The sequence below is a fragment of the Cetorhinus maximus genome, chromosome 17, assembly GCF_964194155.1.
Source record: "Cetorhinus maximus chromosome 17, sCetMax3.hap1.1, whole genome shotgun sequence".
In the NCBI taxonomy this organism is placed as follows: domain Eukaryota; kingdom Metazoa; phylum Chordata; class Chondrichthyes; order Lamniformes; family Cetorhinidae; genus Cetorhinus; species Cetorhinus maximus.
In genome coordinates, this window is record NC_135895.1 from 20,861,757 (window position 1) to 20,877,034 (window position 15,278).

A 15,278-nucleotide genomic window follows, 5' to 3' on the forward strand; every position below is an offset into this window, starting at 1 on the left:
TCCATCCCATCTCTTCCAACTTTGACCTTAATTATTTCAGGATTGCCCACGGGCATTGTCAGCTTTGGTTCAGCTGGTAGCACTTTTACCTCTGAGTCAGAAGGTTGTGGGTACAAGTCCCACTCTAGTTTGAAAAAGAAACTAGACTGACATTCCAGTGCAGTTTTGAGGAAGTGCTGCATTGTCGGAGGTGTTGGCTTTTGGATGAGGCATTAAAACTGAGGCCCTATCTTCCTGATCAGGATGCAAAAGATCTCATGGTACTAAAATAAGTCCTTGCTTTAGGTTGCCCCGTGTTGTTATTTCAATTTAACGGTGTTTTTAATGGAGTTGGTATTTGCATTTAGTGTTGTGGATTCATATCAATGTTGTTTAGAGCTGTGTGATATAAGATAGTGTGATCCAATGGCTGACATTTTCGAGTGACTTCTCTTGCTCCCTGGCCCCTCCTGCTGACCAACCCTCCCAGTCGCTGCCCTTCCAGCTTGAGGCTCACCTCAGCAATCCTGCAACTCATAGCTGCTCTCACTTTGTAGGTTGCTTCCTGCCACTCGTCATTCATTTCCCGAACCCTCGCTCGCACCGAAGGTTCAGGAGAGGGAAGAGGCCAGTGCAAGGGTCATCCAGTGGGAGTATCAGCAAATGAGAAAAGGTGGCCAGTGGGAGGGTCAGCGAGCAGGAAGGTCGGCCAGCAGGAGGGCCAGGGAACATGATTTGTGGCCAGAGGGTTGGGGAGTGGGAATGTCAGCAAGTGGGAGAGGCAGCAAGTGAGAAAGCCAGTGGGCATGACCTAAGTAGAAAGTCATCATGTTTCTTTTATATTTTAAATGTTATTTCATTTTAAAAATGTTGTTTATGAATATTGTAATTTAGTAATGTACAGTATTCAAACTTAGAGTGTAATGTGTGAATTTTTTTTCTGAGAACCTAACTTAAACCTTTTACATTGATTATAATGGGAAAACCGGATTTGGTTTACGTTCTTTCATTTAAAGTTGTACTTTTCACGAATGCAACTACAACATTAAGTGAGGAATTTCTGAATAACGATGAAGAGCGGATGAGTTTCCCTGGTGTCCTCGTCAATAGTTATCCCCCATTCAACATTGTTAAAAACAGATTATCTGGTCATTATCACATTGCTGTTTGTGGGAGCTTGCTGTGCACAAATTGGCTCCCATGCTTCCTGCATTACAAGAGTGACCACACTTCAAAAGTACTTCATTGGCTGTAAAGTGCTTTAGGACATCCTGATATTATGAAAGGTAATATATAAATGCAAGTCTGTCTTAATGTCACCTATATCTTTTTCTTTCCTTGTGCACTGTTTTACACTTGTCTATATTAATTAAATCAGCTACTGCCCTGCTTAGTTACATATAATTTCTTTAGTTTCCAAGCTGCTTCCTTTGAATTGAGGAACGTTTGAGGACTCTGGGTCTATATTCAGTGGAGTTTAGAAGGATGAGGGGGGATCTGATTGAAACTTACAGAATACTGAAAGGCCTGGATAGAGTGGACGTGGGGGAAGATCTCTCCATTAGTAGGAGAGACTAGGACCTGAGGGCACAGCCTCAGAGTAAAGGGAAGACCTTTTAGAACAGAGATGAGGAGAAATTTCTTTAGCCTGAGAGTGGTGAATCTATGGAAATCATTGCCACAGAAGGCTGTGGAGGCCAGGTCATTGAGTGTATTTAAGACCGAGATAGATAGATAGGTTCTTGATTGGTAAGGGGATCAAAGGTTATGGGGAGAAGGTGAGAGAATGGGGTTGAGAAACTTATCAGCCATGATTGAATGGCGGAGCAGATTCGATGGCCTAATTTCTGCTCCTATGTCTTATGGTCTAATTAACTTTCATGTGCTAGACCATTTCAGAGGGCAGTTAAGAGTCAACCACGTCACTGTCTGGTGTCACAAAAAGCTCAGACTGGGTAAGGATGGCAGATAGACTTCCCTAAAGCATATTAGTGAATAGTGAACCAGATTGTTCTACAACAATCTGGTAATTTTATGGTCTGCATCACTGATGCTAGCTTTTTAGCCCATATTTTTAATTAATTGAATTTAAATTTCCCGGTTACCATGGTGGGATTTAAACATATGTCTTCAGATATTTACCCCAGGCTTTAGGATTACTAGTCTAATAACACAACAACTATGCTACTGTACTCTTTCATAAAAGGAAGGTGTTAAAAGGGACCACGGAGATGGAAAAACTTGGAGAGGTGGTTGGAATTTCAGAATTTGGGAGCCTAGCAGCTTGAAAGGATGGCGGAATGCACAAAGGGTCAGGTGGTAGGAACAAAGTGTCTTTTGTGCGGTGTAACTCAGGGCTGAATACCACAAGTTTCTAAGGCCAATTAAAAGACAGGCCTGCAGTAGCAAAGTTGTTACACATACATTCATTAGAGAGAGAGAGAGAGAGAAATCTCATCAGACTGAGCTCATTAAACTCAAACCACAAAGGTGAACAGACCAGCATTCTAACCCACTGTGCCAATCCTGTACTAATTAAGAAGCAAATGAGCATTCGAAGAGCTGGATTTGCAAAGTAAACAGGAATGTATTTTTTGTTCACTGGGGAGCTTTTCTTCTTTCCTGGGGTTTGGGCATCGCTGGCAAGGCCAGTGTTTATTGCCCATCCCTAATTACCCTTGAGCCACCTCCTTGAACTGTGGGACTTAATTGCCCTCTGAAATAGGCCTAATAAGATTTCTGTGGGTCTGGAGTCACATGTAGGCCAGGCTGGATAAGAAAGGCAGATTTACTTCCCCCCGAGGGGCATTAGTGAACTAGATGGGCATTTACAACGACCCAGTCGTAAATGATTATTAGTTATGAGAGTAGCATTTTATTTCAGATTTATGAATTTAAATTCCTCCAGCTGCCATGTGAACTCTTATCTATAGAACATTAGCCTCTGGATTACTGGTCCAGTAACATTACCACTATGCTATCGTCCCCTGTGCGGGACACTGTGCAAATGCGTACTTATATATAAAAAAAAAAGTCCTTGCCAGAGCCAGAGCCCTTGCTCTTCGCTTTACCGATGGTAAAGGCTGACAGGAGCCCAGGTAAAGGTTAGCGAGCTCGCCATCGCCCCCTATCTTGCGGTCTCCCCCTCCCCCAAGGCAGGTGAGTTAGTGCAGCCGCAGTTTTGCGAAACTTCACTCATTCTGCCGCTTGCTTTGGACTGCCGGGCTGAAGTTACCAGTGGCGCTGAAGCGGACCCCGGGATGTCTTGCTGCGGCCAATACGAGGTGAGTCGGCGCTGTCAGAAACGGGGCTGTGGAGCGGGAGTTGCCCCTCTGCCTGACTCTCTAGCTGCACTGATAACAGTCTGCAGGGGAAGGCGGAAGGTTCCTTTTGCCTCAGCTATAATGTTTGGGCCTTGGTAAGGGACTGGCCGAGGTAAAGGTGATAGTTCAGTCTAAGTCACGGCAAGTACTTACAAGTATAATTGCTGTTTACCTCCAGATAAAAGAGATTGTTCCAAACTGAGATTTAAAATGTCACGGTGTAGGGAACGCACTGGATTTCTAAAGGTCACATGGTCATCATCTCACTCGTTTGTTACTCAATCTTTATTTTAATTAACTCACATCCGCCCTTGAGGAGAAGTACCTGATTGAAACCTTCATTCCCCTGATAAACTGGTGAATGCATACTTTAACCATTAGTAATTGCACATTACACTGGGCACTGTACTGCTCAACCCAACTGTGGTTAAGAGGGAGTTCTGCAGACTTTTATTTTAACTACGTATCGACTTGTGCCAGCACAGCCTCTTTGGCTCCATGATCCAGTTAATTTATAATAAATCTTTCAGTTTATTTGCAGACTTTCTTTTTAACGTGAATCTTTTTTGGAACTGACTGCAAGAAGTTTCATTAAAGACAAGACATTGAAACAAAAGTAGACTTTATTAGGGCTTGTTTTCAATTCTAATCACGGTCCCTAATGCAGGGGGTTTATGGGGGGGGTCAGCTTTTTATTGATTCAGGAGAGCTAAGGCTCGTCACTTTAAAACATAGTCAAAATAATCCATGTGTTTTTACTTGACTAATCTTTCCCTTAAACTCATCACTCCTGCTGCTTCACCTGCAAGTATGAGGATTTCTTTGTCATTATTATTGAAACTGTCTATTTATCTAGCTTCTTGCCCACCAAGCCAAAGCTGTCATAAATAAAAACACACAATACTGGTAAAACTCAGTAGGTCTGGCAGCATCTCTGGAGAGAGAAAGTTAACATTTCATTTCTGCATGAGTCTTCAGAGCTGAAGAGAAGTAGAATCCAAAGCTATCCCTGCTCTAGTCCCAAACCTGCAACTTTTTCTAGTTTCTCTTATTTCTCCTCATGGTCTGTCTGAATTCATCTTGGCTGTGAGACCCAGCTCGTGCTCTCTTGACCCCCATTCCTACTAAACTGTAGAACGCTGTTGGCTGTGGCACAGTTGGGTAGCACTCTTGCCTCTGAGTCAGTAGGTTCAAGGTTCAAGTCCCAACCCAGGGCTTGAACACAAAAAAAATCAAGGGTAATACTCCAATGCAATGCTGAGGTACTGTCTTTCAAATGAAACCACAAACCGAGTCCCATCTGCCTGCTCAGGTGTATATAAAAGATCCCATTGCACTATTTCAAAAAAATATCGTGTAGCACTATCTACACGTTCTGAGTTTAGTTTGAACATCAGGAAGACAAATCATGATCCAGGATTTTGCTATGCTGCTATCTATCAGCATTGACAATGTGATGCTGGATGTTGTTGTTAACTTCACATATGCTCAGTGCACACCTCTGCAGCAGTGAGACCTGGGCAGCATTTACCAGTTCAGAAAAGTTTCCACCTTTGTAGTCAGATCCTCAGCATCTCTTGGGACAAGGTCACCATTGTTGACTACACCATCCTCCTCCAACAGCAACCCTCCAGTGCCCTGCTCTGAGGGATTACTCCCACTTGGTTCTTCAGGGCTGCAGGATTCTGCAAGCCTCCTTGCTTTTTCTGGTATGTATCAATGATTTGATCTTTACTGTAGGAGGTATGATTAGAAATTTGCAGATTGATGATGCAACATTTTGCCATTTTGAAAATAGAAAAAGCTGTGACTGCAGGACAGTATCAATGGGCTAGTCGGGTGGGAAGAATAGTGGCTAATGGAGTTCAGTCCGGAATGCATTTGGGGAAACAAAGCAAGGAATAGACGATAAATGGTAGGATACTGCAAAGGGTAGAGGAACAGTGGGGACCTTGGAGTTCGCGTCCCCAGATTCCTGAAGGTGATAAAATGGATAGGAAGACCCTATTCTCCTTGGTTGAGGGATCCATAAATAAGAGGCATAGATTTAGGATAAGAGGTGGGAGATTTAGAGGGGATTCGAGGAAAAATGTTTTTGCTCAGTGATGGGGATCTGGAGCTCACTGCCTGAAAGGGTGGTAGAGGTAGAAACCCTCAGAACATTTAAAAAGTACTTATAGGTTATGGCACTTCAAGGATTGATTCTTGGACCCGTCTTGTCCTCATCTACATGCTGCCTCTGGCTGCAGCATCTGATGATACAGGGCCTTGTTAAGCTAATGACACCCAGCTCTAACTGACTCAGTCGTTCCACTTGCTGTCTGATGCCTGTCCTGAGTTACAATTTCCTCCCATTAAACTTCATGAAGACCAAAGCCAATATGTTTCTCTTGAACCTCCAGCCCCCACTCCCTCCCCTTGCTAAAAATAAAACTCTGCTTTCAAAAGACTAACATATGGGCCCAGAATTTTCGTGGAAACTAATGGTGAGTTTAATGCACACACCATTATTAGTGTGCATATAACTCAACAGTTTGAGGCAAAGGGGAGATACAATGTGAGGAGTGATTTTCGCCACCGCTTGCTGGATGATTTGCGATGATCTGCCATTAGCCTTGTGAAAATGCAGTAAATTGCTGCACTTGTGCTGTTAAAGCACATTAAACCTGCCCTTAAGGGATGCTACTTAATGATGTAAGAACCCTTTTAATAATGAGATTTAAATTCCTGCAATGCTACTCAATCTCCCTGGCTCAAAAATGAAGCAATTGAAACTGGGAACTCAGATAGTAAATTGTTCATTTTTTTTTAAAAAGTAAACCTCTCATTTTTCCTTTTTTTTTCTTTTCATTTCCTTTTCTCTCATTCCATTCTGTCATTTCCTCTCTTCTTTATTTCTCTTTCTAATTTGACTAATGCAGCCTGTTTCCTTCTCTGTTGTTCCACTCGTTTTTCCTGAAGCCTTAAAACACATTGTTTAAGGAGATAGAGTGTTGGGCCCATTATTCATGAAGGTCTCAGATGCCCATTCACCCTCACTGCCCGTCATCAGGTCACACTTCCACCACCTTAACACGGCAAAAGCGTTTTGAACTGAATGGTGAGGGAAAAGGTTGAACTAACTAACGGAACATGGTGCAAGATGCTCCTGTGCAGAAAATCCAGAGCTATAAAGGCTATACCTACACAAGCAGCAGAGAGCCTGGACTTGAACGTAATGCTTTCATTCAATTTGGTACTCTCCTGGCTGTGTGCAGAGGATCAAGAAGAACAAAGCTGTTAAATAAACAAAGACAGAGATTTTGGATGAGCAATGGATCAGCTTCAGGATTATTTAATTCCTCACGCAAACAATAATGCCTCTTTAACACACATCCATTTATCCCAGAATTATTAAACTCTTATGTAATGCCGTTTAATTTAACCAGAACATTACTTGCAAATGCTAGAAATATGAAATAAAAACAAAGAAAAATTCTGGAAATATGAAATAAAAACAAAATGCTGGGAATATTCAGCAGGTCAGGCAAGAGAGAAACAGAGTTAATGGAACATTCCAGGGTTGATGAAATTTTAGCATTTGCTGTTTTAATTGCTTTCGGATGTTGTGACACATATTAAAAACTACAACCATGAAAGTTTGGTGGCTGGATCAGTAGTTTGCTGTAATGTCTGGGTTAATTCGACAAAGAATGTGAGTGGTTCGATTCAGTAGATGTGTAAAGTGAATCATTTTGATAGGAAGAATGAGGAGAGACAATATAACATAAAGGGTGCAATTCTAAAGGGAATGTAGGCGAACCTGGGGATATGTGCACAATCATTAAAGCTGGCAGGGCAGGTTCAGAGAGCAGCTAATAAAGCGTATGGGATTCTGGGCTTTCTGACTGAAGGCATAAGGTATAAAAGCAAGGAAAGTATGGTGAACCTGCATAAAATACTGCTTCGGCCTCAACTGGGATTTTGCGTCCATTTCTTGGCACCATCCTTTAGGAAGGAAATGAAAGGCATTAGAAAGAGGATGCAGAAAGGATTCACAAGAATGGTTCCAGGGATGAGGAACTTCAGTCACATAGATAGATTGGAGTAGTGCTGTAAGGGTGGCTAAGTTGCTACTATTGATGATAGAGTTGACCTGCAGACGCTTCTTGGGTGGAAACATATTAAGTAGTAAGATAGAGGTCCAGCCACCGCACTTATTTCACCCAGTAACCACTTTGGTCCTTCTCCGAAGTTCTTCACTTATACCGGCTCTCCCACGGTAAATTTCCTCCTGTGACTATGCCAGTTGTGTCTAGTTTTCTGGCTTCTCTGACCCCTTCCCACTTTCCGCTTTAAATTCAGCATTATTAAACTCAATCTCGTCCTGAGATGGCTTTTCAACAGTAACTCTGCTGGTGTGGCACCTGTTGTGTGAGGGGTAGTCCTGTAATGAAAAAGAAAGCGTGCTAGCTTGGTTGCCAAGGAGTCGCCAGTTAGCTTCTTCATGCCTGCCTTGAACGTTTGAACCGCCCTGTCAGCCAGTCCATTTGAGGAAGGGTGGTATGGTGCAGTTTTTACATGAGTGATACTGTTGAGGCTGATAAACCGTTGAAACTCAGCACTCGTAAATGCCATACCGTTATCGGAAACAACTACTTCTGGTAGTCCGTGAATGGCAAAGCTTGAAGTAGTTACTCAATTGAAGCAGCTGATGTTGGTGACTTCATCTCATATATGTTAAACCATTTTGAATGGGTAATTGATAATGAGCAGAAACATTTCCCAGGAAAGGTCCAACGTAGTCAATGTGTAACTGCACCCAGAGTCTACCTGGCCATTCTCATGGGTGTAATGGACCTGTCACTAAGGGCATCAGCATTTGATTACCAGGCCTATGTACGAAAGTGTCTTCGTATGCTGCCAGACTTAAAGCCCTATTAGTATTTCTGTATCTTCTTTCTACCTGTCTTCTCTGCCAACCCGTTCTTCAGTTTATTCAGAGAAGTGCTGAATTTTTTTTTATTCTCTTCATACCTTTCCAGAGGTACAAACTTTGACCCGAGGGAATCTTGTAGTGTGCGAAGGTCTTTTAACAGGTTTTCTTTTTCCCTGCAAAGGTTGCTCAGCTCGTCTTGAGCTAGCAAGGTCTCTTCGAATTTCTTCTGCTGCTCTTCTAGGTTTTGGCTTAAGACGGCCTGCATTTCTCCAGGTTGCTGAGTCCATACACACTCCTTTTTCAAAACAGGATGCTTCCAGCTTCCTTTTAGGACCTCAGTGGACAATCAAAGTTGATTTCCCTTAGCCAATTTCACCTGAGAAGGCTTGGTCCTCTACCTTTCAATACTAACACTGGTAGCTTTGCCGATTGGCTTCCATAATGGGCAGTTAGTCTGTTTATGCCTTTTACTTGAATGTCTTCACCTGAGTGTGTTTTGAGCTTGGCAGCTATTCCTTCTAAACTTAATTGATGTTCACCATTATTTCAGATATCTGAAGGTATGCTCCCCAATTACTGTAGTGGAAGCTCCTGTGTCCACTTCCATTCTAACAGGTGATAAATATAGGTTCTGTCTTTCCAACATGCTGATCAAACAATGAGTAAACATCTGAATTTGTTGATTCAGGTTCTCCTACATTGTAGATTTCTTTGGGCTCCTTCTTTTGTTTACAAGCCTGCTTGAATCTTTCCTTGCATTGCCTCAATATATGTCCATTTCTGTGACAATAGAAGCATTCGATTTTTTTAAACTGCCAATTGCTAAAAGGCTGCTTGTTTCCACCACCATTAAAACTATTCTTTGATTTCACTGCTAAGTTATTTTTCTTTATTCTTTGCCTATATCGCTTGCATCAACGGCCAACTTGAATTGCTTGGCATAATTGGGTGCTGCCAAAGCTGGTGTCATAGTTAATAGTTTTCAGACTATCAAAATGACTTCTGACACTCAAGTCTCCACTGAAACTTCTTGTTCTTTTTTAATAGTTCAGTCAGTGGAGCAACCACTTGGCTAAAGTTTAGCACAAATTTCCAGTAAAACCCACTCATGCCGAGAAATCTCAACTTCTCATTTTGTTGTAGGCACTGGGAAATCGACGATAGCCTTGACTTTCGCATCTCTTGGAGCCACCTTACCATGTCCAATGGTATGGCCTAGATACGTAACTTGTGCTTTTGCAAATTCACTTTTAGCCAAGTTGATCACCAAATTAGCTTCTTGTAGCCGAGTAAATAATTCTTCCAGATGCTGTAAATGCTCCTCCCACATCTGACTAAAAACCATTGGATCGTCAGTATATACCACACAATTGCTTAGACCTACAATTACTTTGTCAGTCTTTGAAATGTCGCAGGTGCATTCTTCATACCAAGTGGCATGACTTTAAACTGATATAGTCCACTTGGCGTTACAAAAGCTGATATCTCCTTTGCCCTATCCGACAATGCTACTTGCCAATATCCTTTTTAGCAAGTCAATCTTTGTGATAAATTTCGATTGTCCCACTTTCTCAATGCAATTCTCCAACCGTGGTATGGGATATGAATCCACTTTTGTCACCGCATTCACCTTTCGATAGTCCACATATAGTCTTCCATCTGGTTTCGGTACCAGTACAATAGGCCAACTCCAACTACTGCAACTAGACTCAATTATATCATTTTGAAGTATGAAATCATTTTCTTTTTGTACTTGTGATTACTTTGCCGGATTTAATCTATAAAGTTGTTGCTTCACTGAAGATGATATTTCTATACATACATCATATAAATCTAAATGTGTCTTTCCCAACTTATTCCCACAAATAGGTTTGTGTGACTGCAATAGCTTTTCCAACTCACTTTGACACTTGGTTGGAAGGTAACTCAATATTTCATTTAAATTTTCAAGCACCCCCTCATTATCCAATTTGATTAGAGGAAAATCAGTTTCAGAGTCCTGCACTTTTACCTGTTTCTCATCATCCACCATCACTAACATCTCTTTTTGTTCCTCTTTCCTGTCAAAGTACTTTTTAAGCATATTTACATGACACACCCTCTGCTTCTTTCTTCTACCTGGAGTATATATTAAATAATTTACTTCACTCAATTTCTTTTCAATCCTGTGAGGCCCACTAAATCTTGCATTTAATGAATCCCCTAGTACTAGTAACAAAACTCAGACTTTCTCTCCAGAAACAAAGCTGCAAATTTTAGCCGCCTTATCTGCTTTCACTTTCATCACTTGCTGTGATATCTTTAAATGTTCCCTAACCAACTCACATGCTCTGTTCAATCTTTCCCTGAAATTTGAAACGTAATCCAGGAGAGTAGTTTCTGAATTTAGACCCACTAATTTCTCATGAATCAATTTCAGTGGTCCCCTTACGTCATGGCCATAAACTAGTTCAAAATGGTTAAAACCAGTTGATACATTAGGAGCGTCTATAATAGGGAATAACAAAAATAGAATTCCCGTATCCCAATCCTGTGCATAATTCTGAAAGTATGCGCTTATCATAGTTTTTAAAGTTTGATGCCATCTTTCCAAAGCTCCTTGTGACTCTGGATGATAAGTTGTTGATTTAAACTGTTTAATCCCCAAACTGTTCATTATTTCCTTAAACAGTTGTGACATGAAATTTGACCCCTGACCTGATTGTATTTCTTTAGGTAAACCATATCTTGTGAAAAATGTAATTAACTCCTCCACAATCTTCTTAGTTGTAATATTTCTTAAGGTATCACTTCAGGAAACTTAGTAGACACATCCATTATTGTTAATAAATACTGATTTCCGCCTTTAGTCTTAGGGAGCGATCCTACACATTAATCATGACCCTGGTAAAAGGTTCTTCAAATGCTGGTATTGGGATTAAAGGCGCCAGCTTAATCACTGCTTGTGGTTTTCCTGTTACTTAACATATATGACAGGCTCTACAGAATGTGACTAAATCCCTATGCAATCCTGGCCCAAAAAAAACCTCTGAATCTTTTCCTGCATTTTCCTAATTCCTAAATGTCCCCTATTGGAATTTCATGGGCAATCCTCAGAATCTCATTTCTATAACCTAATGGGATAACAATCTGATGCACCTCCCTCCAACTTTCATTTGCTGAGATGTAATCCGACTGCCATTTTTCACATTAACACATTCCCTCGAAAATAATAACATACTGGAATACATTTTGCTTTGGTTTCTGAATAAGCTTTCTGATGTAACTGTTTTAATTTCAAATCATTTTTCTGTAACTCCACTAACCTCTTTGAGTTAAACACTTCAACTGAACTGTCCTGCATTCCTTCCTCCTGAACAATGTCAAATATAGTGCCAGCTAATTGGATTTAGACACCGCCTTCTTGCCTTTGAACTGCCTGCTTATCGTGTTTATTTTGTTCTTCTCGATGGGCCTTTGATCTCGTTATAACACAATCTGGAAACAATCCAGGATGTTCCTTCTGTAGCACTTCTGTTGAAAATACTTCTACAGGCTGCTCAACTACCATAGGCATCACCCACATTTGCAATCCAGCTGTATCATTACCCAGAATAAATTGAACCCCTGCAATGGGCAATTTTTCCACCACCCCAACTATAACTTCCCCATTCTTCCATTTGCTCTTTAAATTTACCTTTCATAACGTAATAGATTTAGCAGCTCCATGAACCCCACTTATTATTACCTTCTCCTGCAGCAGCACTCCCTCTAAACAACAAATATCACTATCCCACAACATTAAGGATTGACTAGCCCCTATGTCTCTTAACGTTTTAACATCTTTACCTACTCCAGCCTGTACACATGGAAAGACTTTCTCTTCACATGCAAAGTCTTTAAACATCCCTGGAACCTGCTCCTCAGAATTCTCTTGAGTAAACTGTGAACACATTCTCACTTCTTTACCTTTCACTGATTCTCCCTGTTTCACCAGTACACAAACCACTGGTTTCTCCTGTGCCTGAACCTCAGAGCCCATAGTACTTTTACTTCCAGAGCTTTTCTGTACCCCAATAACTCCTACAGATTTTTCCTGCAATCTCCAACACACTGACTTTGTGTGCCCTACTTTATTGCAATGAAAACACTTCAATTTTCGAATGTCACTTCTACCTTCAGCACCTTCCTTTTTATTCTGAGAAAAAACTTCCTGGTAACTTCCAGCTGCTCCTTCTCTTCCCTGAATACCTGCCTTCCTTTCACCTTCCCATTTTTTTTTATCCTTTTCCAATTTGAAAGGGTGATGGAAAAAAGGTTTAGCTCTATGAACTAACTCATAATCATCAGCTATCTCTGCTGCTTGTCTTACAGAATCAACCCTCTGTTCCTCCACATGAGTTCTCACTTCTGAAGGGATTGAATCTTTAAATTCTTCCAAAAGAATGACTTCCCTAAGGGCTGCATAGGTTGTTTCTATTTTTAACGCCCGTATCCACTGGTCAAAATTACTTTGTTTTACTCTTTCAAACTCAATGCCCAGGCTGTTTTCTCAAATTCCTAAATTTCTGCCTGTATGCTTCAGGAACCAACTTATATGCACTCAAAATAGCCTTTTTCACCACGTCATAATTCACCGACATTTCTTCTAAAAGCAAAGCACATCGCTCAAGCACCCTACCTAACAACTTAGGTTGTGATAATAGTGTCCAGTTTTCCTGTGGCCATTTCATCTGTTTAGCTAGTTTCTCAAATGAAATAAAGAATGCTTCAATATCTTTTTCCTCAAGCTTTGGAAGAGCTTGTACAAATTTAAACATATCCCCACTGAGTTCTACTCTAGAGATAAATCCTTCCTCACTTACTGACATCTCTTTTCTAACTGCCAACATTTTCAGTTGAAATTCTTCCTCTCTCTCTCTTTCTCTTTCCTCCTTCTCTACCTTCGCAATTTCTAATTCCTTTTCAAAAGCCATTTCTCTGTCCTTTGCTTCTAATTCAAGCATTTTCATTTCCAGCTAAATCCTCACTACCTCCAGCTGTGACTCACTAGTGTCAGGTTTCACTTCCAACTGTAGATTCTGTGCTATACTTTTAACTATATCTGATTTCCTAGCTTTTGCAGGTAACCCCAACTGTAACTTATCCGCCAATTCTCTTATCTTGCTTTTGGTTATTTTCTCCAACCCACTCTCTTCTACTCCCAGACAAGACTTGGCAATTGCCAAAGCCATCCTGCAGTCTCACCACTTCTAAAATACCTCACCAACTCTTGAATTCAAAGCGCCTATCATACTCATAAGCTTAAGATTCACCAATTCCTAACCAATCAAGGAATTAGAAATATAATTTATCCCAGCACAGCCCCCAATTGTTATGACCGATGCAGTTGGTAAAGTGGAGTTATTTTTTTTTAAATCCCAGAGGGAAACTTTAAACAACTGTCATAACCAATAATTTTAAGTATTATGTTTGAGATGCGACCCTAAACTCAGGATTCGGGCCACTGATTCTCGAGGTTTTAAATTAAACTAACTGAAACATTCTATTAATTTACACAGGTTAAAATATATGTACACATGGCTACAAATTACTACTGTCATAACTTTTAACAAATTCCCAAACTAACCTCCATTAAGGCAACAGCAACCCATAGACTTAACCAGACACCAGGCAAAGCATTTTCACTTTACGAATTCAGAGTGAGGTTCTTTTCACTGTGGAGCCAGTTGGAGGCTTACAGCTCCCTTTTGATCTTACATTGCCTCTGCCTGCACACCCGAAAACTACTGAAGTTATACCTACCACCCCTGATTGAATTCAAATTCTCATTGTCTCACCAGTCTCTTTGAACTTTGCCTTTTAACAATGAAACCACAGTCATTGTACCAATTTTATTAGTAATATAAACATGTTGCTCAGTAGCTGCTAGAAAGGCGTCAAGTTTTCACCCCACTTCTTGAATGCTCTAATCAAAAAATGCAAATGCACGCTATCTGTCATACATATCAAAGCACCCAGACTAGCTGGTTTTAATCCAGTTAAGACATACGCGCAGACTAAACCTCTGTTTTAAAAGAAAAACATTTTTCAAAATATTATATACATTAATAGCTTCGTGACACTGGGCTAATGCCCAGCAGTAGCTGGTGGAATTTAAGTTCAATTCATAAATCTGAAATTGAAAGCTAGTCTCAGCAACAGTGACTGTGAACTATCATCAATTGTTGTAAAAACCCATCTGGTTCACTAATGTTATTTAGGGAAGGAAAGCAGCCATCTTTACCTGGCCTGGCCTACATGTGACTCCAGACCCACAGTAATGTGGCTGACTCATTGACTGCCTCTTGAAATGGTCTAGCAAGCCACTCAGTTCAAATTAGCGATGGGCAACAAATGCTGGCCTTGCCAGTGATGCATCCTGGGGGTTACCATTGACACTGGAGGAGGAGGCTCCACAAATATCCCCATCTTCAATGATGGAGGAGCCCAGCACAGCAGTGCAAAAGATAAGGTTGAAGCATTCGCAACAATCTTCAGCCAGAAGTGCCGAGTGGATTATCCATCTTGGCTTCCTCCGGAGATCTCCAGCATCACAGATGCCAGTTTTCAGCCAATTCGATTCACTCCACGTGATATCAAGAAATGGCTGAAGGCACTGGTACTGCAAAGGCTTTGGGCCCTGACAACATTCCAGCAGTAGTACTGAAGACTTGTGCTCCAAAACTTGCTGCACCCCCTAGCCAAGCTGTTCCAGCACAGCCACAACACTGGCATCTATCCAGCTGTGGAAAATTGCCCAGGTATGTCCTGTACATAAAAAGCAGGACAAATCCAACCCGGCCAATTACCACCCCATCATTCTACTCTCGATCATCAGGAAAGTAATGGAAGGGGTCATCAACGCTGCTATCAAGAGGCACTTGCTTAGCAATAACCTGCTCACTGATGCCCAGTTTGGGTTCCGCCAGGGCCACTCAGCTCCTGACCTCATTACAGCCTTGGTTCAAACATGGACAAAAGAGCTGAACTCGTGAGGTGAGAGTGACTGTGTTTGACATCAAGGCAGCATTTGACTG

The 15,278-nt window shown here is 41.2% G+C and overlaps 1 protein-coding gene across 5 annotated transcripts in view; it reads left to right on the plus strand.

Annotated features, from left to right (window-relative positions):
• The first annotated feature begins 3,133 nt into the window (after nt 1–3,133).
• Nucleotides 3,134–15,278, plus strand: part of LOC144692229 (choline transporter-like protein 3) — a 97,366-nt gene continuing 85,221 nt past the window's right edge. For all 5 annotated transcript variants that reach the window (XM_078560813.1, XM_078560816.1, XM_078560815.1 and 2 more), the window contains exon 1: nt 3,134–3,263. In XM_078560813.1, coding sequence (XP_078416939.1) covers nt 3,240–3,263 — 24 coding nt within the window. In that variant the 5' untranslated portion in view covers nt 3,134–3,239. The remainder of the gene's footprint in view (nt 3,264–15,278) is intronic.